This window comes from Thalassophryne amazonica, chromosome 12 (assembly GCF_902500255.1).
Source record: "Thalassophryne amazonica chromosome 12, fThaAma1.1, whole genome shotgun sequence".
Classification (NCBI taxonomy): domain Eukaryota; kingdom Metazoa; phylum Chordata; class Actinopteri; order Batrachoidiformes; family Batrachoididae; genus Thalassophryne; species Thalassophryne amazonica.
In genome coordinates this window covers 33,297,500-33,319,436 of record NC_047114.1, presented here as the reverse complement: position 1 = coordinate 33,319,436, position 21,937 = coordinate 33,297,500, and the positions used below count along the sequence as shown (strand labels likewise).

General features: G+C 41.6%; 1 protein-coding gene across 1 annotated transcript; it reads left to right on the top strand.

The window, feature by feature from the left end:
* The first annotated feature begins 292 nt into the window (after positions 1–292).
* On the top strand, positions 293–20,451 carry zgc:153115 (uncharacterized protein LOC768186 homolog). The gene is made up of 2 exons (XM_034183056.1): positions 293–1,687; positions 18,990–20,451. The coding sequence occupies exons 1-2, from the start codon at positions 1,198–1,200 to the stop codon at positions 19,232–19,234; spliced, it is 735 nt and encodes a 244-aa protein (XP_034038947.1). The 5' UTR covers positions 293–1,197; the 3' UTR covers positions 19,235–20,451.
* The last annotated feature ends 1,486 nt before the right edge of the window (positions 20,452–21,937 follow it).

Below are 21,937 nucleotides of genomic sequence, written 5' to 3'. Positions count from 1 at the left end.
ACTTTCAGCCCTCATAGTCAAAACTGGCTGGTGTCTATCCGCCTATGTTAAATTAATACTATTGTCCTTATGAACAATAGCTCTGTTTATACAGAGCAATTGGAGTGACACGTAATACAAATGTAATTTTTTGCCAATACAAATACAATGAATTATAATGACAGACTGTACATGGTGACAGCCTCCCACACTCTTACATTCTTTCAATAAGGCAGAAATCAATGTGTGACTTCGAAACTCATAAGAACTGACTGATAAACGTCTGAGAACAAGGACAGTTGAGAAAAGTCAAGAAATGAGAAGAGCGACATCTAGTGTCTGTGTCTCGTACAGAAAATACACACAGTTAGGCCTGAAATGTGGCGTGGGCCCCTAAGCCACGACCAGACTACCCGGCAGGCCTCAGCAGCCTCACCACCATCACTCACACCGGCCACCTACTTTTCCACGAAGCAACCGTCGCGCGGTCCACACCCGAGAACTCTGCGTCACGACGTGATGCCACATTACGCTGGCTTCAAGAACACGCTTCAAAACGGAAATCTGCATTTCATTTATAAAACGCCATTAACACGCCATTTATTGATATTCTCAGCTCATGACATACAATAGTGTGATTATATATATTTGATATGCTAAAGTGTAAAATGTTATTTATTTAATATTTGTATGTCGTATAAAACTGTATACGGGCACGCATCCTCTTGCTGGTATTTGCATTTATTTTCGACACTAAAACGTGTGATTTGGTGGAAGACGTTAATCTAAATGTATACTAGTTGGAAGCAAGGCGGTAGTAATTATAAATCTGTGCTTGTGCTGAAAGGCTGGGGCACGCAGCACCGTAAAAACTGTCTTTAACGGATGTATTTGAATGCATCATGAGGCCGGACCGGGGGCGTAGGTTTGCCCGGCTTCGCGGAGACTCAGACACAATGAACCGTCAGACTCTGAGGGGCACGCGTGTTGGCCTGGAGGCACGGGCATCTTTTTAGCACATCTTTTTTTCCCTTATTTGTGCCTTCTGTATCATCTTTAACAGTTCCCGAGCTGCTGGCACGCTGTATAGCGGTAATCAGTTGGAAACTATCAGTTGTTCGAGTTTGAGCAAATCGAGGTCGGACACAAACCCCCTCCTACTGAATATTTTTGGGTGTTTTTGTTTAAGCTAAGGCGAGCCAAGCTCGGGAAACAACAATGTCGACCACTGCTTCCTCTGATTACTTCGCCGCCGAGTGTCTGGTGTCGATATCCAGCGGCCCCGTACTCCACAGACCCACCCCGGTCGTCCCCGCCAGCCAGCCGGCCACTGCGGGCCCGCTCCCCGGGGAGCCCGAGGGGTCGAGCGAGGACAGAGAGGTGCGGGAGACCCTGAGGCTGGAGGGAGCCAACGTGATGGTGGTAGCCGGGATCCTCACCGACCTGCACGGCAAGTTCCGCCCCATGTCGGCCTACTCGGAGAGCAGCAACTCCTCGTGTGGCGGAGAGAGCGGCTACACCACGTTGTCCGACTCCACCACCCCGACCATGACCCCCTCCGCCACCCCCGTGCCCGGCCAGCAGCTGAGAGGAGCCGCCGGGGCCCCGCCGCGGTCTCCCGTCAAGCGACACCAGTGTACTTTCGACGGATGCGACCGAGTTTACGGGAAATCGTCCCACCTGAAGGCGCACGTCCGGACACACACAGGTAGGTTCGGTCCGGAGCGCGTGGCGCTAGCTAGCTAAACTTTATAACTTCTCTCGCTAACTTACCGCTGGTTAAGTGTTGCGTTGTGTCGTACGCTGTGGGATTATCACTGTATTTTAACTTCTATTGGAGCAAAGGTGTGAAATAAGGGGAAACATTTCCAGCAGTGACTCCTGACAAAGAAGTAAACTAACAAAAGAAGTGGGCTGAACCCGCTGACGGTCTTCCTCTGCTCCGCATTTACATATGAAATGAACGTAAGATGAAACCTTAAACCGTCAGCAGTGGTGGATAATACTCGCTGTTCTCATTTGCACTTATCTATAAAAGTGTGCAGTTTTCTGAGAAAATGTGAGCGGAACCATCTCACCTCCCGGTTTGTTCACTTGGAAGTAGACGCCCCCCGTCACACTGATACCAGTTGAAATGTGCACGACGACTTATTTATTTGTTTGTTTGTTTGTTCTTTCCCCAAACGTGGCTGTTTGGGGGTTTTAAATTAGGTGGTTAACAGAAAAAAGAAAAAGGGAGCAGGAAACGCTCACAGAAGCTCGCGTGGGAACGCCCACTGTGTCCCACGACGGCGGTGTGGCGTGGAAGTGAAAATGGCAGTCAGAATCTCACCAGTTATCCGCCTTTTACACCCAAGTGCCCACGTATAGAGGCTATTGAAACGAAATACTATTTCAGATTTAAATATGTGAAGTTGAAACAGGCGGCTTTGTTTCAATATTTTTCATGTACACTCTAAAAACAGTGAGTGAAGATATAAAGTAATTAATCAGTCAATTCCCTCCGGTATATCTATAGAGTGTATGTGTGTATATATATATATATATATATATATGTGTGTGTGTATTTTTTATTTATTTAATCCTTTATTTAGACAGGAAAATCTCTTGAGACTCAGTGTCTCATTGACAAGAGAGACCTGTTTTGCAAAACAATATTTGATAACAAAGTATAACTCTTTGATAAACCATCTGTGACACTGCCTGTGGACGGCTTCAGGGTCCCATGATCCTTTGCGCTTGACATGGTTCTGGCTGCTCACATTGAGATTCATTGCAGTTTTTGCTTCAGTGCTTGATATGAGAAATATCTTTTCAGATCTTAAAAACGTGATGTGATTTGCAAAAACTAACACCAGATTTGGATTCTGTGCCCCCAAATTACCTAAAATCTGTTGAAAAAATCCATGCAAGAAAAATCGTGTTGACCCATGTTATCGAGGCAATTTTAACCACATAAACTAATCTGTGCACTGTGGCTGCGCTGATTGTCTGATTTTTCTTTTCACAGTTTAATAAATTTAAATACTTCTGAACTGGTGATGTTGTTTAACCCTCTGGGGTCAGAGGGCATTTTTTGGACAGTTCACTCGCCTGGCATAAATGTTTTATTATTGCTGTTAACAGCTCTCGCTGCATCCCACAATCAAGTTTTGTGTCTTTTTTTTTTCAGGACAACCTGTGCTTTCAGAATATATATGTTTTTGTTGTGTTTTATAAGTGTAATAAAGGTTTACAATCAAAAATAGGCAAGGAAAAAATAAAGCGAAAAAATTTTTTCCACACACATTTATTCAAAACACACAGCAAACCAGACTGTTTTGACACTTTATAAAGGTAATTTGAGGTCTTGTGTGAAAGACTGCAACAAAAAGGTTGAAACAATATACACAAATGCACATTTTGAACAATATATACAAAATGGTCTATGCGTTTTGTTGTCCATTAATATGGTATAAACAGTGCTTTACGCAGAAAAAGCAACAGTTATCCAGTAACATTCACATGCAAACTAGTGGAGCAATCCTGTTTGTTTGAGCACGTGAGATTGTCATCAGAGGCTGTCCGTGTGCTCCTGCTTTCACTGATTGCTGTGCGTAATAGCGCAGGGCACACTGAGTATGTACTAATAGTATGCACTCATTGGAGCACCCAGGGGGCTATTCAGATGGGCCAACTAGTAACATATCACTCCTGAAAACAATCTTTGGCTTTTCACATGAGGTAAATCTGCCCTACAATTGGATTTTGGAAAACCATGTGATGGTGAACTAATTCCGATTGGACACTCATATTGCGCATGTCATCACACAGCTTCTATGAGGAGTACAAAGATGGCCGATGGCTGGCTAAAGTCCGCGGAGTTAACTTTTCAGCAAAAAAAAAAAAGTAAGTTTCTATCTCATATCATTAAAAAGTTATTTATTATTTAGTAAATCTTGGTCGGCCCCAAAGGGTTAAACTGTGCAAAAAAGTATCCCAAGCTACTGACATCTAACCTAGTTATTGCTCTCAAAAACACTTTTTCCACAGACCAGGTCAGTGTCATTTAAACAAAACGCAACAAAGTGCGATCAGTTGCAACTTTTAAAAGGCTGACATCTGCGCAACTCAGGGCACTGGACTAACCACAAAATACCCTGGCTGAAGCGGGCGCAACACAGTGTAGTCTGGTTTCAGATTGTACTCTTCCATGAGGACAGCTTGTGCTGTGGCCCACTGATGATGTGCGCTGGCCTGCACCCCAGGGTGCTGGACTTATCTCACGATGCCCTGCCTGTGGCACCAGTGACTGCATACTTATCTCAGTAATGCACTTTGTTTTTGATGCTAATCTGTTTTTTTGTTTTGTTTTTTTTTGTTTGTTTGTTTGTTTTTTCGGTTTCCTGTTTCTTCAGCTTTCTAAAAACCTTGTAACTGTCAGAATGGCCTAAGCGGTGGGTCACCCCTCTGAGTCTGTTCTGCTTGAGGTATCTTCCTCATCACCAGAGGGAGTTTTTTTTCTTACCACTGTCGCCTGTGTGCTTGCTCTGGGGGTTGGTAAGCTTAGACCTTACTTGTGTGAAGCGCTTTGAGGTGGCTTTGTTCTGATTTGGCGCTGTATAAATAAAAAAAATTTATTGTGTAAAATAAAATAAACAAGTCCCTTCGGCTTCTCCCTTGTTTTCACTTGGTGTCGCCACAGGAGATCCAAAGTGGATCTGCACGTTGATTTTGCACAAGTTTTACACCGGATGGCAAATGCCCTTCCTGACATGATGCTATATTACATGGAGAATGGGCAGGGGTTTGAACTGGGAACCTTCTCACTGGAAACAAGTGCACTTAACCGCTTGTCCACCCCCCCTGCTAAAATAAAAATGATAACAATAATCACAAATGGTGTGTGTGACGGTAATGCACTCACTGGCAGAAACGTTCAGCAGAGTGGGAAAAAAAAAACTCCCTGCCTGTCTCGTTGGTAAATCCATTTATAAAGCTTGGAGTCCGAGGCGCCGAGCTACTCAGGGGTTTTGAATGCAGTACTGATGGATGTCACGGCCCAAGTTTTTCCACAGCTGTGTGTAGGATGTAAATGCATAATGTGCTGTGCATACTCAGAATCTATAAAGATTGCGTTGAACGCTCGCTCCGTTTTTTGTGAAAAATATTAATATGAGAAATGTGATGGTTTAATTTTCAAGCTGACTGAAATTGCCTCAAAATGGACAGGACCTGACTGGACAGTGACACTCAGAGTCAAATCAAACGGTCTGGAACACTGATTACTGTAACGGGAGTAGACTCAGATGGAAAAAAAAATCCCTCCTTTTCCCATTTGGCAATGTGTCTCCCACATCGCCCTTATGAACAAGCCACCACTGGTGTAGACCTAATCTGAGTATTGCGTGGCTTCACCTCCACTTCCAACAGACACACAAAAAATTATGGCCATGAGAAATTTCCCCTTAGATCAAATTGAGTGCTGAAGGAATACTTACTGAAAGGAGTGGCACCCAGTAGGGCTGGGAATCGATCCGAATTTCCAGGATCGATTCGATTCCGATTCATAAGGTCACGATCCGATTCGATCCACGATTCGATCCGATTCGATCTATTTACTTATTGCTGGATTGTCACTTTAAAATAAAAACTGTCTCATAGACAAAACAGCCCCATGTGTGTTTGTGATTGTATCTGTGTATGTGTAAGAGGGACACACAGAGAGAAGAGTCAAGAATTTAAAGTAATTATTTTGGAATGAAAAAAAATCCAAGTTTTATTTGAAATTTAAATCAAAACCATGACATTTGGTGGAACCTCTTTTAGTTGAATAACATACCCATGGCAGGGTTTCTGACCACAAAGAAAAAAAAAAAAGTAGTTCAGCAGCCACAGCAATTATGTAAGAAATGATGCTTGACTGATAAGTCTGAGTGTAACCTTGACAGTTGGTGCCACCAAGAGACTGATAAGAGTCCTAGTCTTCAGGAATTGTGTAATTTTTCTGGAGAAAAAGGAGCTGGTCTACGTGCTGTGGAGTGAGGCAGCTCCTTTGAGCACTAACAATGTCTCCAGCGGTTGAGAAGACTCGCTCAGATGGGACACTGGTCCCAGGTATGCAAAGGTACTGCTTTGCTAGGCCTGCCAGAAGAGGAAAATCCCCTGCATGCACCTGCCACCATGTCAGTGGATTTTGAGAAAGAGGAATAGATGGTACTTTCCTGTAGGTGGTGACCTCTTCCTCAGCCCTTTCAGTGGGAGTAGTTTTCCTTTGTAGTGGAGTTTCTGGTGGTGTGTAGGCTGACCCCAGTAAAGCCATCAGAGCAGATGAGTCTTTTTGCCTCTTTGGTTGAGTTGGTGCAGGCACAGCCACATCAGTTGAACCATGGGAGGTGTCTTCTTGCTCTGGTGTAGTTTCCTGATGCAGAAAAATATTACAAAATAATACACAAATTAACCTGAATTCAGTCTTTTGCTGCCCAATTAAAAAAACTAGTCTAAATATATTCAAATGTGAACACTATATAATCTGCAAACTTAACTTACATCAGTTGATGGGTTCAGATGAGCAGCTTCAGAGGTCAATTTCAAGAAGACAGCATCACGTGCCTCACCAGACAGGAATGGTAGGGTCTTGAAACGTGGATCCAATGATGATGCTACACACAAGGTCTCCATCAGGGCTTCATATCTATATAGAGGAACAAATAGATAGATAATAGATAGATAGATAGATAGATAGATAGATAGATAGATAGATAGATAGATAGATAGATAGATAGATTAAACATGCATCCATTGTATATAGCAGGGTAGGCCTACAGTAAATGCATACAGATGGAACAGTCATGCAAACACACTAGTATGAATTGTACAGTCTAAAATCACTGCTCTATTCTAAGTATGAAAATGTGAATAAAATCAGACAAGTATATTAAAAAACTATAGACTAATGCATTTCAATGCTACTACTACGCAGCCATGTTAAATGAACATACCTTGAGTTCAAGTTGTTATGAACTGCTGTTTTGAGCTCCTTAATCACAGAAGAGTCTTCAGTAGTACATGTCATCTGACTCAGAAGCTGAAACTGCAGTGGTGCAACCATGGACATAGTTGGAGATGCCTCCTCGGAGATGGCGAGCGTGGCCGTCTTCATTGGCCCTAGGCATTTCACCACGTCCTCTGCGGTGGTGATGTCTGTCTCTGTTAAAGTGCATATATCGGTTTCCCTCCTGCGGACGTCAGGTGACAGCAGCGCTGCAGAGATGGCTGGCTGCTGCTCGAGGAAACGTCCCAGCATATCCAGGGAGCTGTTCCACCTGGTCGTGACGTCCACAATGAGCTTGTGTTGTGGCAATTGAAGGAGCTGCTGCTTCTCTTTTAATGTGTGGCTCGCAGTGGGGCTTCGGTGAAAAAATGCCACAATTCGCCTTACCCGCCCCAGTAAGCGTGCGATAGCAGGAGTTTTTAGTCCTGCTTGGGATGCCAAGTTGATGAGATGCGCAAAACAGCCCATGTGAAAATGGCCCATTAATTGCACCGCTCTCACGATGTTGGCTGCATTATCCGTAACAATTGGGGTTTTTTTGTCAGTGATTCCCCACTCCTGTATGGCTTTGGTGAGCAGATCAGCGAGATTACTTGCAGTGTGGCTCGTTTCAACTTCTCTGGTCTGTAGAACACTAGAAGCTAGCCTCCATTCCTCGTCAATGTGATGGCATGTAATAGTCAGATAAGACACGGTATTTCTGGAGGTCCAGCAGTCGCAGGTCAGTGCCACTCTCTCGGCAGATTTCAGCGAATGTGCAAGGGTATCTTTTGATTTCGCATACATTTGTGGAATTACCGTTTCGCTCAGATGTTTGCGACTGGGCAGGACATAGCGTGGTTCTAGTCTCTTGATCAGTAGTTTGAATCCAGCATTTTCTACCACACTGTAGGGTCGTAGGTCTTTACTAATAAATATTCCGAGACCCTCAGTTATGCTCAAGGCACGCTTAGAATTCGAGGGAAATTTAACACCAAATGCCTTTTCCAGTGCTGTTTGGTTAGCGACAGGTTTAGCTGTGTCGGCGTGGTGCCTGGATAAGTGGTTGCGGAGATTGGTGGTATTGCCACTATATTTTACCTCTATTTGGCACAGTTTGCACACTGCTTTTGTTCTGTCTAGTTCGCCTTTGTCCTCATAACGTTTGAATCCGAAGTATTGCCAAACATCAGCTTTCATTCCAGGCGGTGATTTTGCCTCTGCAGCTTCTGCCATCTTGCTTTCTTAAGTTTCGGTTTCGTTTAGCCAGCACCCGCTTTTTATTTTGCTCCTTCCGCGTCAAAGAAAATAGTCCCTAATAGCCACCTGGAAAAGATTGATCCACATATTTTTGGATCGATATCTTATTTTTTGAGCATGAATCGATATCGGATCGTGGATCGATCTTTTGAACACAGCACTGGCACCCAGAGGGTGCAAAAATGAATGATTGGGCGAGTATTTATTTGTAAGTTTTTAAAGGTTGAGATGCACTGACTATTCACAAGCCGAACGTGTGATGTGCCGAGGCTGAGAACAGAGTGGTCATGGCACCGTCTCTGTCGGCTGGGTGCTCAGTGCCAGAGGGGCAACACGGTGTCGAATTTTCACTTAGAGTATGTAAAACATGAATCCAACATGGCTAAAGGAGTTTCCTGCATGAGGTGCTGCGGCAGACATGGAAGCATACAAATTATGTGCTGCCCAGAGTAATACATTTTTTTTTTTTTTTCACTTTTCATGCAGCCAAGCCTGGGGTTGGCAGACATTTGTATGCTGTACCCACTATTGTTCATTGGGTCAGACGGGGTACACCTTGGACAGGATGCCACACTGTCACAGGGCCACATATACACAAACACATTCACACATATGGTCAATTTAATTTTCCATTTCACCTAACCTGCATGTCCAGGGTTCTAGCTAGCGCAAACTTGCATTACGGCCCATTACACTATAATTTTGGACCATTAGGCTTATTTTGGACCATTGTGCTTATTTTCAATACAGTGTAACGGGTCTGTAATCAACCGTTTCTGCAGCGCGACTCCAGTTTGAAGCGTGAATCATTGAATCAAAGCAATGCTTCGATTCAGTGACTCGTGGCTCTTTGATTCGCTGCTCTTCAGAAGCAGTAAGTCCGCTTCTTAACCTCTCTCAAAGCCATTAAAATATCATGAGTCAGTTTTGTGTGTATTAAAGTCACTAACTGAGACTCTTGTCTTGTTGCCGTCAAGAAACGAGAATTGTCCTCTGTTCCGTTGGCACAGGTCCAAAAGCTGCGCGGCTCTCTGCCAAGACAGAGTCCGCTCGGAATTAATAACTTCAAAACAAATCGCCGCTTTAAATAAATGTCACCTCTTACAAACGTTGCAATACAGACAATAAACTACAATCGACTAAAACGTTTTTTCCTCCCAAAATGAGACGTCCTGCATTCTTTATAAACCTGACCTGCAGCACAGCGAGCTGTAAGAGCTCAGCTCAGATATGGTAAGACATTCATGCCAATAATAATGTCTGAAAGGAAATGCTTTTGACAAAAACTAACAGATTTTATTTCTGTTTATGTCCAGAGATCAAGGATCCACCATATAGCGTTTATTATGTCCAGAGTTTAAGGATCCAGTAACCAATTTCATATTTATTTACTTTAAGACTCAATAAAATGTTGTTCAATTTCAATTTAATCAGCTTATAAAGCGCAAAATTACAACAAAAGCCATCTCAAGGTGCCTCACACAGAACAGTTCAACATAAAAAAATTAAAATAAATAAATAAAAATAAAAAAATTCAAATACCTAATTAATAACAGAAGTAAAAGTATAAAACATGAAATAAAAACTACTTATAAGAAAGAGAATAAAAATAGGTTTTAAGTCTTGACTTAAAAATGTCCACGGACTCCGACTGCCTCACTGAGGGCCATGTACTGTCTAACCCAGAATGAGATTGCCCACTCAACAAACTTCCCCAGCCTTCTGGACATGATGAAGGGATTTGGGTTGTCGTACCTGGCTTTTCCCCTTTGGGTACCCCGAGAATGGCCAATTTTTAGCTTAAATTTTTCAAAAGCTGCCCCCCTTCCGCACCATCCCCCCCTTCGGTCGCTACACTCCTTCAACATTTACCACTACGCTAAAATTTTATCCTAGCTAGAACCCTGATGTCTTTGGAAATCGGAGCACCCGGAGGGAACCCACGCAAACACTGGGAGAACATGCAAACTCCACATAGAAAAGACCAGGGACCTCATGTACAAAGACTAATGTGGACTTTCTACTAAACGTTGGCGTACATATTCAGATGTATGAAAGTGTGTGTAGCCATGAATCCACGCACGTTCCGTTTGTACATCCCACTGAACGTGGAATTGAGTGTGGAACCAAACTCCTCCCTGGCCACGCCCTATTTAAATATGCAATTTCATGTAAATAGGCCCTTGGAGCAGGGATTCCCCACGACGTCACATCAGACAAGATGAACGCAGAATAGAAATTATACTACAGATGACTGGAAGTTATGTGGAGACATGCAGGGACAGTTCGGTACGCTGTTAAACGGATTAATCATGAAACTGGAAAAATGTTCGTGGGAGTGACAGAGTGTCTGTGTGTGAGGCCGACACGCAGAACAGTGGGACACACTGACATTAAAAAGGTGAGGCGCACGTCTCCGCTGACATTCAGAATTTACACACGCATTTATTGACAAATACTGAACAAAGGAAGCCTGTTAAGAAGCTCTGCAGCTCAACATCAAGAAAAAAAATCAAAAAAGACATTAACAGTAAAATAAAAACATATTTGAATGCGCACATCCCCAAATGTGTCCGCGCTGGTTTTTGTTCAGAACAATTACATGAAAAAACTATTTAAACACAAGCAGTCCCCCATCACGCGCTGTACCAGGCGCCTGATGCACATTTTAACATCACATATGATTTGAACATTGATGGAATGAAAATGCTTCCTATTAACAGAAACAAACTCATCATGTGATGGCACCTTTATAGCAAAATGTTTGCAGTTAATAGCTCTAATTAAATTTGGGACACCGGCTCCCGCTGCAAAATGTGCTGTAATGTTGGAATGTACCTGGATGAGATTTGGATGATTGCGTTCCACACAGCTGGTGGCTTGGTGCAAGGTTGACTGGCACACTCCTGACTGATCAGCCAGCTCATGCTGGAATGCCCATGATGCCAGGACACCCAGCGTGGTCAGCATGTGTGTGTGCAGACAACCGCCTGGGTCCACATCGTATTGTGCTCTGGGCTGGCTGCAGTTCTGTGTGCAATTCCAGTAACCGTGACCTTGGTAATCAGAATCGGTTTATGAGCCAACTGGAAGACATTGCCAGCTCTCGCTACCTCAGCAGAGCTGCCAGCATCAGCAAAGACACATCCCACCCTAGCAACCACCTGTTGGACCTACTACCCTCCGACTGACGGTATAGGTCAATTAAAACTAGGACAAACAGACTCAGGGACAGCTTTCTCCCCACAGCGATCACTGTATACAGTGATAACAAATCACTGTAATCCACACCTTTCAAGTTTCTTGTGCAATATCTATAAACCGTGTGCAATATTCCCATGCAATATGATTCCACAGTTGTATATAATTCTCATTTTACATTTTACTTGGGCCACATTTTATTTTATTTTATTTTTACCTTATGTTTATATTAGTTGTACATATGCTCTGAATAATTTACCGTTAAATTTCACTATCTTTTATATTGGCTAAAAAGTACTCGCACCACGGAAAGCGCCTTCTTGGAGTTGCACTCAAATCTCATTGTAATCCAAATTACAATCACAATAAAGGCGATTCTGATTTGGAAGTAAATCCTCGTGTTCCCTGAATACACGCTCACGTCAGATTGCACCATTTGCAAAGTCCTCTAATGCTAACGCAGCCACTGCTAGTGCCATTTTACGCGTCACTTTGTGCATGGTTTTATATCCATCCATATAATTGCAAACACGTGGGTGTGTTCATTGTTCATCAGTGTGTCTCTGATGTGCACATCACTCTGATGACTTCTTGTTTTCACACTATTAATGGTTCTCTGCGTCACCTGTACATGTTGGAGAGCACAATAACTGTAGAAATGTGCGCACGCCAGCCAGGACTTTTGCGTGACACACCGCACATTTCCACGCTCAAGTCAGTTTTGATACATCTGCACGTGGACATGAAGATGGATGTACACCAGGTTTTTGTGCGTGCACTTGCTTTGCACATGACGCCCCAGGTGGGAAGCGATCCCGGGACATTCTCACTGAGGCAGGAGTGGTAGCCACTAAGCCACTGTGCTAGCAGACAGGCAGTGTACTTCAAAAAATATTTTAATTATTTGATGCAGTATGGTTCTCCTGGGGTGGGGGACCCAACTCAAAAATGTGACACATTGGTTTTGTAAATATGATTTATGACATAAAGCCTCTAGAAGTGTATTATGTAACTTTTCTCCATGGGCTTATGTTACAAAAAAAACAAACAAAAATCAGAATATATTGTCATATAAAATTACAGTACGTGGAAAATCACATTTTATATGTACTGAATCGGCAACCGAGTATCGTAATACTTGTCAAATGTATCGTCCCAGCCCTTTTTGCTTCCCAAAACAGAGGCCGATTGGTTCAAGGCCACACGTGCAGTATTGTCCATTTACATCTGCTGGAGTTACGTCAGCATGAGCGTTCGGCATAACACTTGTTATGTCGACCTGTGGATCTGCACTGGATTTGCTGTGGTGATCCTGAGCAAAATGGCCCTGAATTGGGCCAGATACTGGCCTCTCTCTCCTAGCCTGTGATTGGTTGGCGGCCGAGACGCTGACGTCAGCCTCACGTTGGTGTTGCACGAGCGCTGCTCTCCTATTGGTCGTTGAGGAGTGGGAAATCTCACTCCAAGATGGAGGCTAGTATCTGGCCCAATTCATAGCCGGGCCAGTTGTTGGGCTAGGAATTTGACTTTGGTTTGAGTTGCACTTTCTCTGTACGGCATGTATAAATATACACTAAACACTGAATAAATCACAATAATAAAAAGTGCAAATTAAATGTGCAAGTAAAATAAAATGTGCAGTAAGACGGGGGAAAAAACATGTCCTGTCTGCAGACTGAAGATTTCACAGACTGCCTGGGCTTATAATTCGGGAAAGCTCCAAAACTCTTAACGACGTGAAAAAATAAATAATTACCTGGGAAAACAGAGAAAGCGGGAACACCCAAAACTTAGAAATCTGCATGACGGCACAGCGACATTGTGCCGTTGCTTAGGGAGAGCCCTGCCACTATTGATAGTGTTTAAAAACAAAAAAGTACTTTTATCCGATTACTCGAATAATTGATAGAATACTCGATTCCAAAAATATTTGATAGCTGCAGCTCTATTCATCTTGCATCCTTACTCAATAATGTAAAAACTGTATTGCCACACGCTTCTTGTATTTTTGTATAATAGTCGGTACAGTTGCATGTAGTATGGTAATTTGAATCTTTTCGAGATGGCTCTGAAGGAAGAGCCTGATTTCTGTCAAACCTTTGCCTTAATTCCTGAGACATATTTTGTTTCCTGTTCTTAAACTGGCCCTTAAATACAACAAACGAACCCCAATTAAACTAGAATTATACCAGTCAGTAGGTCCATCGCATGTTGACTCGCTGAATATCTGATACGGTGAATCAAAACCAAAATAAATCTATCTTGTAAATAAATACCTTTTATGTGGAAATAAAAGACATTCTGACTGACATAACACTGTTTGATAAATGAAAACTGACTTTGAAATAGGGCTGTCACTAACGATTATTTTCATTGTCGATTAGTTGGCGATTATTTTTTTCGATTAATCAGCTAATCAAATGATTATTTTCTTTTCTTGCTAAAAATGCATCAAGCTGCTGTGCACATTACAGTTGACCTTTTAAGTTCACTTAATGGACCTTAATCAAAATACTTATGATGAATTCAGATAAACAAGACACACATTTAACTTAAAAGTGTGTATTTTATTATACACAAATATTAACAAGTGCTTGTCAACAATTTAAACTGCAGCTCCCTTATTCACTTGCTGCGTTATTTAACAAAAACTGTGTAAAATGCCTTAATGTGGCAATTCCTTACTTCAAAGTAAACATATGACCTCATTCCCATGATGAACATATTTAGGATGCTCTGTGTCATTACTCCAGCCATTTGGGGAGTGCATTGTCCTTTCTTGAGCATAAAATCATCCAGACGTCTTCGACTTTTGCTGTAGAAACAAAACGTACAATTTATGAATAGCAGAAATTTGGTGATATACTGGTATTAATTAAATTAGGGAATAATTTTATGACTGCTAGCTAGCTAATCAAACATCGTAACATAACCCGCTATGTTGAAGCACTAACGAAGCAATCATACGCATTAGAAAAGTTAAATAATACATATATCAATACACGATAGCTGTTGGGGAGCTAAACATGCTAGATTACCTTGTGTTGTTTGGGGTGGATTCGGCTGCCTCGGGATGTTTGCGTTTCAGGTGCTCTTGCATGACTGTAGTGCTGCCATGATATGCTAGCACTACTTTGCAGTTTTCTGTGAAATGCTCCCATGGTTTGGATTGTTTCGGTCTTGCTCAAAACTTCTCTGTTAACTCCGCTTCGGCTCCTTGCTGTTGCTGCTCCGCCATTGTTTACCCGAGTGCGTTGTAGCAGAGTCTTTGCGTAGTGATGGCATCGAAGGGATGCAGAAGTATAAATCACTTGGCTACTGTATCTGCTTCTCCCTTGAGGAAACACCCCCCCCCCCAAGTTCCTTTTGCAATTAGCGCTCCCACAAAACGTCGCCGGACCAAAATGATAGTTTTTGTATGGTAAAAATTGGGCGATTTGTTGACAATGAAAATACGTGTCGACAAATTTTCATTGTCGACATTATCGATAATGTAGACTAATCGTGACAGCCCTACTTTGAAAGCTTTGAATGAAGGTGTATGTAAACTCATATCTGCAACAGCAGGTGTATTAAATATCATAGAATGTAGCTTCTTTTCTGTCATGATACCCAGTTTTTGTGTAATATGAAAATTTAGACTTATTATTCAGGCGCTTTGTATCTGTATGGTATTGGTAGGGGATGGCTTTGTTCGTGGAGTTTACCTTTTGTGACAGAAGCCACCATTTATGAAACTATCTGAAAGGAAAGACAAGACTCAGAGAGGCCCAGCTTCCAACTCTGACTTGATTTCAGACTCGGACCGCTAATCAGGAAGGCATTTGGGAACCACTGAGTCTGTGGCACAAGTGTTTTCTGCTGTCATTTGGAAACTAGCAGTGACACGGTCTATGACGATCTGTGCAGGTTGTAGGATCAGGCCCATAATCTTGACGTGTCAGTTGGTGGAAACTGTTACATAGCTGCAAAACCTCCATATTATACAGATTTCTGTCAAAATTTGTTTCCATGTTCCGTTTATTTTGTCATATAAAACTGTTAACTTAAAAATATATAGATTCTATGGCTTTATTTTGATATGACACATGCCAGAAAGACCGGAAATTGAGTTGTGGACAAGGATTTCTGGTCACAACTCTCTCACCGTGCTCATTTGGATTTGCGACGCTCGAGGCACCTTGGTCTTCGTTGTACTCAGCTTGAGCTCTAATTATCTGTTTCAACAATTATTTCATAATTGTAGAAATATCATAATTGTATAAATATCATTTCTGCTGGTAAGGATCTTACAATTAATATAATAAGGATTTCAGTTCATTATGCTAGTAGATTGGACCCAGCGTTTTCTTAATTGCTAAAACTGAATGGGTGACAAATTTCACCAAACCAGTGACATTGTGTAACAAATTGGAATTCTAATTGAGTAAATCGGAATGATCCATAGTGGAACCCTGTGCGGGGCTGTTTTCTTTGTCTTGCTCCTGCAGCCTGCTCCCACTGAATTTAGGAGAATTACGGCCCGTCCCGTAGGAGAAAACGCGTAATAGGGCATCGTAGTCTTGTTTGAACCCTGCATGAAATCACGGGATTTGACCACTTATGGGGACAGCTGCTTCCATTGCACAATATATACACGGCATAACTTCACACGGGAAAATGGTGTACTGTTTTCAGCTGCCATCACAGAAGCAGTCATTTGAGTCAAAGTGCATTTTTTTTTTTTTCGGCTCCCGGTGGAGAAGGGAAGACGAGGCAAATGGGAGAGGTCGTGTCGGTAAGTGTTAGCCTACACAGCTAACCAGAGTAGCTGTGTGTTCTCTCACCTGCACAATCACCTCGACACGTTTGAGCTCCGGGTCATAAACAAACTGCAACACATGCCCACTTTCCACTGCATTGTCACTTTTTCTTTGCATTTTCACTTTGTGTGTAATTTGCCCAAACTCAGAGAAAGTGCTGTGTTTCTATCCCCGGAAATAGAGAAATTACGTCATATTTTACCCCTTTAGTGCCCATCCTCAAACGAGTCTGCTCTGCCCATTTTAGGCTATTAATAAAGAAATTCATGGGGTTGTTTGCTTTGTTTCACTGGCCTATATGTCTTTTGACACACTGGTCAGAACAGCGTTCCTATTTCAATGGTTTCATTGAGTTTAAAGACTGTTTCACATGTGCCCATGTATGGGCATGCAGTAAAGCATGACTGTCGGGTTGCTGTGGTTACTCCCGCTGTGTCTGTGTCTGTATGTGTACCTGTTGAATCTAAACACAGTAAAACCCCTTTAGAATGAACATATTTTAAAAAAAAACTTACTCATAATATGAATTGAAATTCAGACTTTGGTCATTTTTATGCTTATTTTGGTACATAGACAGTTGAACTGAAAATTAAACATTAAGGAACATTTAAAATTTGAAGGACTTCATTTATAATCATGGACGTACATTCATATAATTAATTTCAGTATTTTATTACAATTGGTTTCCTTCAATTTTTACTCTTTAACCATTCAGAAATGATGAGATATATTTTGAGGTAAAATTAAAGCACTGTGCTAAATACTGGACAGGTATTTTAATTGGTTATGATTTTAATTATTTGTATTAACATCTGGTGTCATTTGAAAGTTCTGCATTCTGGTGATAGCAGTTCACAGCACTTTTTTGGAATTCAGTTGGTCTGGTGGCAATATTTGGCATTATGTAGTATTGATCTGGTGATTTGTCTTTTTTTAATTACATTTTTGAAGGGTCTCATTGGTGTGGTGGGCTGATTAAAATTAAGTCAAGCTTTAACTGTCAGCGGAAAATGAGTATTTATGTAGTAAGCTGTAGCTCATGCTTCACACTTAGACACTCTTAGAATTTGATAAATGTAGAATGAATGCAATGAAAACAGAATTAAAGTAAGTTAATGCAGACAGTCAGTCCATTTGTGGGAACTTATTATACTCACAAAAATATAAACGCAACACTTTTGGTTTGCTCCCATTTTTTATGAGATGTACTCAAAGATCTAAAACTTTTTCCACATACACGATATCACCATTTCCCTCAAATATTGTTCACAAACCAGTCTAAATCTGTGATAGTGAGCACTTCTCCTTTGCTGAGATAATCCATCCCACCTCACAGGTGTGCCATATCAGGATGCTGATTAGACACCATGATTAGTGCACAGGTGTGCCTTAGACTGCCCACAATAAAAGGCCACTTTGAAAGGTGCAGTTTTGTTTTATTGTGGGGGGGATACCAGTCAGTATCTGGTGTGACCACCATTTGCCTCATGCAGTGCAACACATCTCCTTCGCATCATCCGTGAAGAGAACACCTCTCCAACGTGCCAAACGCCAGCGAATGTGAGCGTTTGCCCACGCAAGTCGGTTACGACGACGAACTGGAGTCAGGTCGAGACCCCGATGAGGACGACGAGCATGCAGATGAGCTTCCCTGAGACGGTTTCTGACAGTTTGTGCAAAAATTCTTTGGTTATGCAAACCGATTGTTCCAGCAGCTGTCCGAGTGGCTGGTCTCAGACGATCTTGGAGGTGAACATGCTGGATGTGGAGGTCCTGGGCTGGTGTGGTTTACACGTGTCTGCGGTTGTGAAGCTGGCTGGATGTACTGCCAAATTCTCTGAAACGACTTTGGAGACGGCTTATGGTAGAGACATGAACATTCAATACACGAGCACAGCTCTGGTTGACATTCCTGCTGTCAGCATGCCAACTGCACGCTCCCTCAAATCTTGCGACATCTGTGGCATTGTGCTGTGTGATAAAACTGCACCTTTCAGAGTGGCCTTTTATTGTGGACAGTCTAAGGCACACCTGTGCACTAATCATGGTGTCTAATCAGCATCTTGATATGGCACACTTGTGAGGTGGATGGATTATCTCAGCAAAGGAGAAGTGCTCACTATCACAGATTTAGACTGGTTTGTGAACAATATTTGAGAGAAATGGTGATATTGTGTATGTGGAAAAAGTTTTAGATCTTTGAGTTCATCTCATACAAAAATGGGAGCAAAACCAAAAGTGTTGCGTTTATATTTTTGTTGAGTGTACATACAAGATAGTAAATAAATTGTAATGAAATCAAGACTTGAGCCATATTTTGTTCCAGTATAAGAGTCAAATACCACTGTATTTTAAACCAAGAAAAACTGACCATAGTGCTCTTCAGAATTTAACAAATTGCACAATTTGTTGCAGGGGACCTCACGCCTGTGGCACTGGGCGTCCACTCACAGAAAATGTTTTGGTTACTTGCAGCCCGTGCTGGTTAAGACGACGCTAAACTGGTGCTGTATTTTTGCTTTCAGTAAAATGGAATGATTTTTTTTTTTAACTATTTTGTGTTCATTACATTTGTTTAATTTGTCTTTGACTGCAGCTCCCCCCCCCCCCCCCCCCCCCCCAATGTGTACACGTACAAAAAAAATAACAGAAATCAAGGCAAGGCCCTATGTTTACACTTTAGTTTAATAATTGTTTGCCTGTCGTGGTAACTCTTCTCTGTCTTCATGTTGTAGGTGAGAGACCTTTCCCTTGCACCTGGCCTGATTGTGAGAAGAAGTTTGCCCGTTCTGATGAGCTTGCCCGGCATACTCGCACCCACACGGGGGAAAAACGCTTCCTGTGCCCGCTGTGCGATAAGCGCTTCATGCGTAGCGACCATCTGATCAAGCACGCCCGCCGCCATCCTGACTTCCAACCTTCCATGTTGGGGCGCAACAAGGGCATGTCCTTCACTTCCAGCCCGGCTCTACACCATTAGGATGTGCTGGGTCGGGGACTTCCTGCTTACTTTGGTCAGCATGATCACAGAATGCCACAGTGGTTTTTAAAATTAACCAGCTACAATCAAATCCACTGATTAGGGTTTAGCCTTGCTGGGTTGTCCTCAAAAATGGGCACAATACATGGACTATCCCACATTGGATGTGAGGGAAGGTAGCCTCGTCGCTCCATCCACACAGATGAGTCATGTGACCACTGTTCCACTTGCAAACACAACTAAGATTGGTTACTAAAAACCTATTCAAATTGAGAACCAGTTCGAACCAGGGACTCATTGAGAAACCTGCCTTTCAGTTCTGCTTATCGATTCATTAAAGCAAAGTTTGGACCTACTGCGTTTTTTATTTTTTTTTTTTTTAAATAAATGTCTGCTTAAGCTTGAAAGCAAAGCACAAGTGCAGTTTTACAGCATGTCTAATGATGCCGGTCTCCAGAACGCCACATGCCATTTATAATGCAGGACCGCTGTAGCTACGATGTCCCGTGCTTCTGTGCTGAAATGATAAGGTGAAGTGTAAAATTGCATAATGCAGCACATTTATGTTTTTAATTTTACCTTTGAACCAAAAAACGATGGGACAGAAACATTTAAGGGAAACTTCAATGAAGCCTTAGAATGCTGCCGTACTCTGGTTTGGAAAAGTAAATTTTATCCTCCAAGTCGAGGGTAAAAATTTGTCATTGGCTGGTTGTCAGTTTAACATCCTAACACTGATGTTAAATGTTTCAATGAAGTCACAACAATGCAGCACCCATCATTACCCAATAATACTTTTCTATACCATTAACAAGCTAATTTTTTAGCCTGCTTCATACTTGGTAGCCAAGCTATCTGGCTTTGCTAGCTGCTGTCCTGAATGGATTAGCTAGCCTGTTGGCTGAATAATTAACAGTTGTTGAAATCAATTAAAGGAAATACATTTGTATTATTCACATTTGACTTACAACAAACTGCAGCAGTTAGCTTGTATGCTAACCAGCTCAATTTTGGAAACCACTTATTTAAGTACTGTTTGTGTTTGGGTATCGACACAGATTTGTGTCGGAGCTCCCCGATATTGAACTTGACGCAAAATATCTGAATGGTTAAGTATTTCTACACATGGCTAGTAGTGTATTACTCAGGAAACTGTAAAGCTAGCATGCCCTACTATTAACCCTGCTGAAAATAAAAGCAGCTTTTGTGTTTAACACGTCACAGTTTTTTTTTTTTTTTTTTTTTTTTTTTTATTTCATATATTTGTTAAGCGCTGGAATCGGTAAGCAGAGTGGAATCGACCAAATAAACCCAACCCTATATGTAACCTTTTTCTCACACCACTTCTGAAAACATGTTCACATGTTGCAGGGATTTTCACATGTTCTGTAAAAACTATCTACACATTCAACAGCCAAATCTCCACTGTTCTGTTTTCTCACTTCTCTTTTAATTTTTTTTTATTATTATTATTAATTTTATTTTGTGGTTTGTAATGTTTTTTGCTCCAATGAAACCATTTAACTTCTTTGAGTAGCACAATGTTGTGACGTTAGGTAGCAAAGCAGTGACTAGCAGTTTTGTTGTTTTTTTTTTTAAAAAAGCTTTCTTGATTGCATATTCTGAGGTTTTTTGTTTGTTTGTTTTAAAGGTGACGCATTCCTTAGTTATTTTTCTTACATTAATAACTGTAATCTTAAAGGAAATTTCGTCAACAGTTTCTTGTATGACCAATATAACCGTAGAACTCAACTAAAAAAAAAACAAACAAACTGAATCGCCTTGATACAAGAGCTGTTTGCACACCATCCTGATGTCTCAATCGATTATCAATGAAAAGCTGAAACATAGTACAGTTTTATTATGTCTAATATAAATTTAAATGTATATAAGCTTTAAATTTTCAGTAGACAGTTTGTAATGCTACTAGCTACAGAGTTAACACAGTGCTAGCCCTTATATTAGGGTAACGGTATATGCTTGATAGGATGGCATTGCTTGTGACTGTTGACATGCGTTTATTTAATCTTTTTTTTATTGGTGATAGAACTGGAAGGTGTGTGTACACAATTGTGTCAGAATATTTGAGACAAATGATCAAACAATTTGAGCTCGACTTTGACTGCTGTCCAGAGTAAAAGCGGGGCGGGGCCATATAGTGCTGGATTAGTTTCACATTGACCAGGTGTTAACACGGTTTAAGTTTCACCAGCAGCTTGGTCTCACGTGTAATATGCATGTAGTGTCTTGATAAGGCTGAAAATTGCAGGGAAATGGAAAAATAAATGAATAAATAGGAAATTTTAAAAAATATATTACTGACATAAAATAAACATGGTCAGTGTGCGCCTGTTCAGGAATGCCAGTACAAACAAAAGTATTAAAGAGGAACTGCCAGATTTTACAACCTGGGCTGATTTTTGTTTTTTGGGGGGGACTTTATCTTTCCACTCAGAACAAAAACTATATTAATCCACATAATACTGATTTAGAATGCGAACACCTTCATGGGCTAACCAGTCAGTTACTGATATGGCACGGGGCAAGCTAAAACCACTCGGTAAACTGTTTATTGTCACCACTAAACAGGAGAAAATGTCACCACTACTGACAACAATCTAGTCGGTGCCATTTAACTCGAGTTATATTACTGCATTTTTTATCAAAAAGGGAAAAACAAGAACACGATGCCTCATTTCCAAA

Bases quoted from the DNA above. Each gene is read 5' to 3' on its own strand.
- zgc:153115 (XM_034183056.1), top strand. From the start codon at position 1,198: ATGTCGACCACTGCTTCCTCTGATTACTTCGCCGCCGAGTGTCTGGTG. The intron at 1,688-18,989 runs GTAGGTTCGGTC...TTCATGTTGTAG, and splicing joins GCACGTCCGGACACACACAG to GTGAGAGACCTTTCCCTTGC.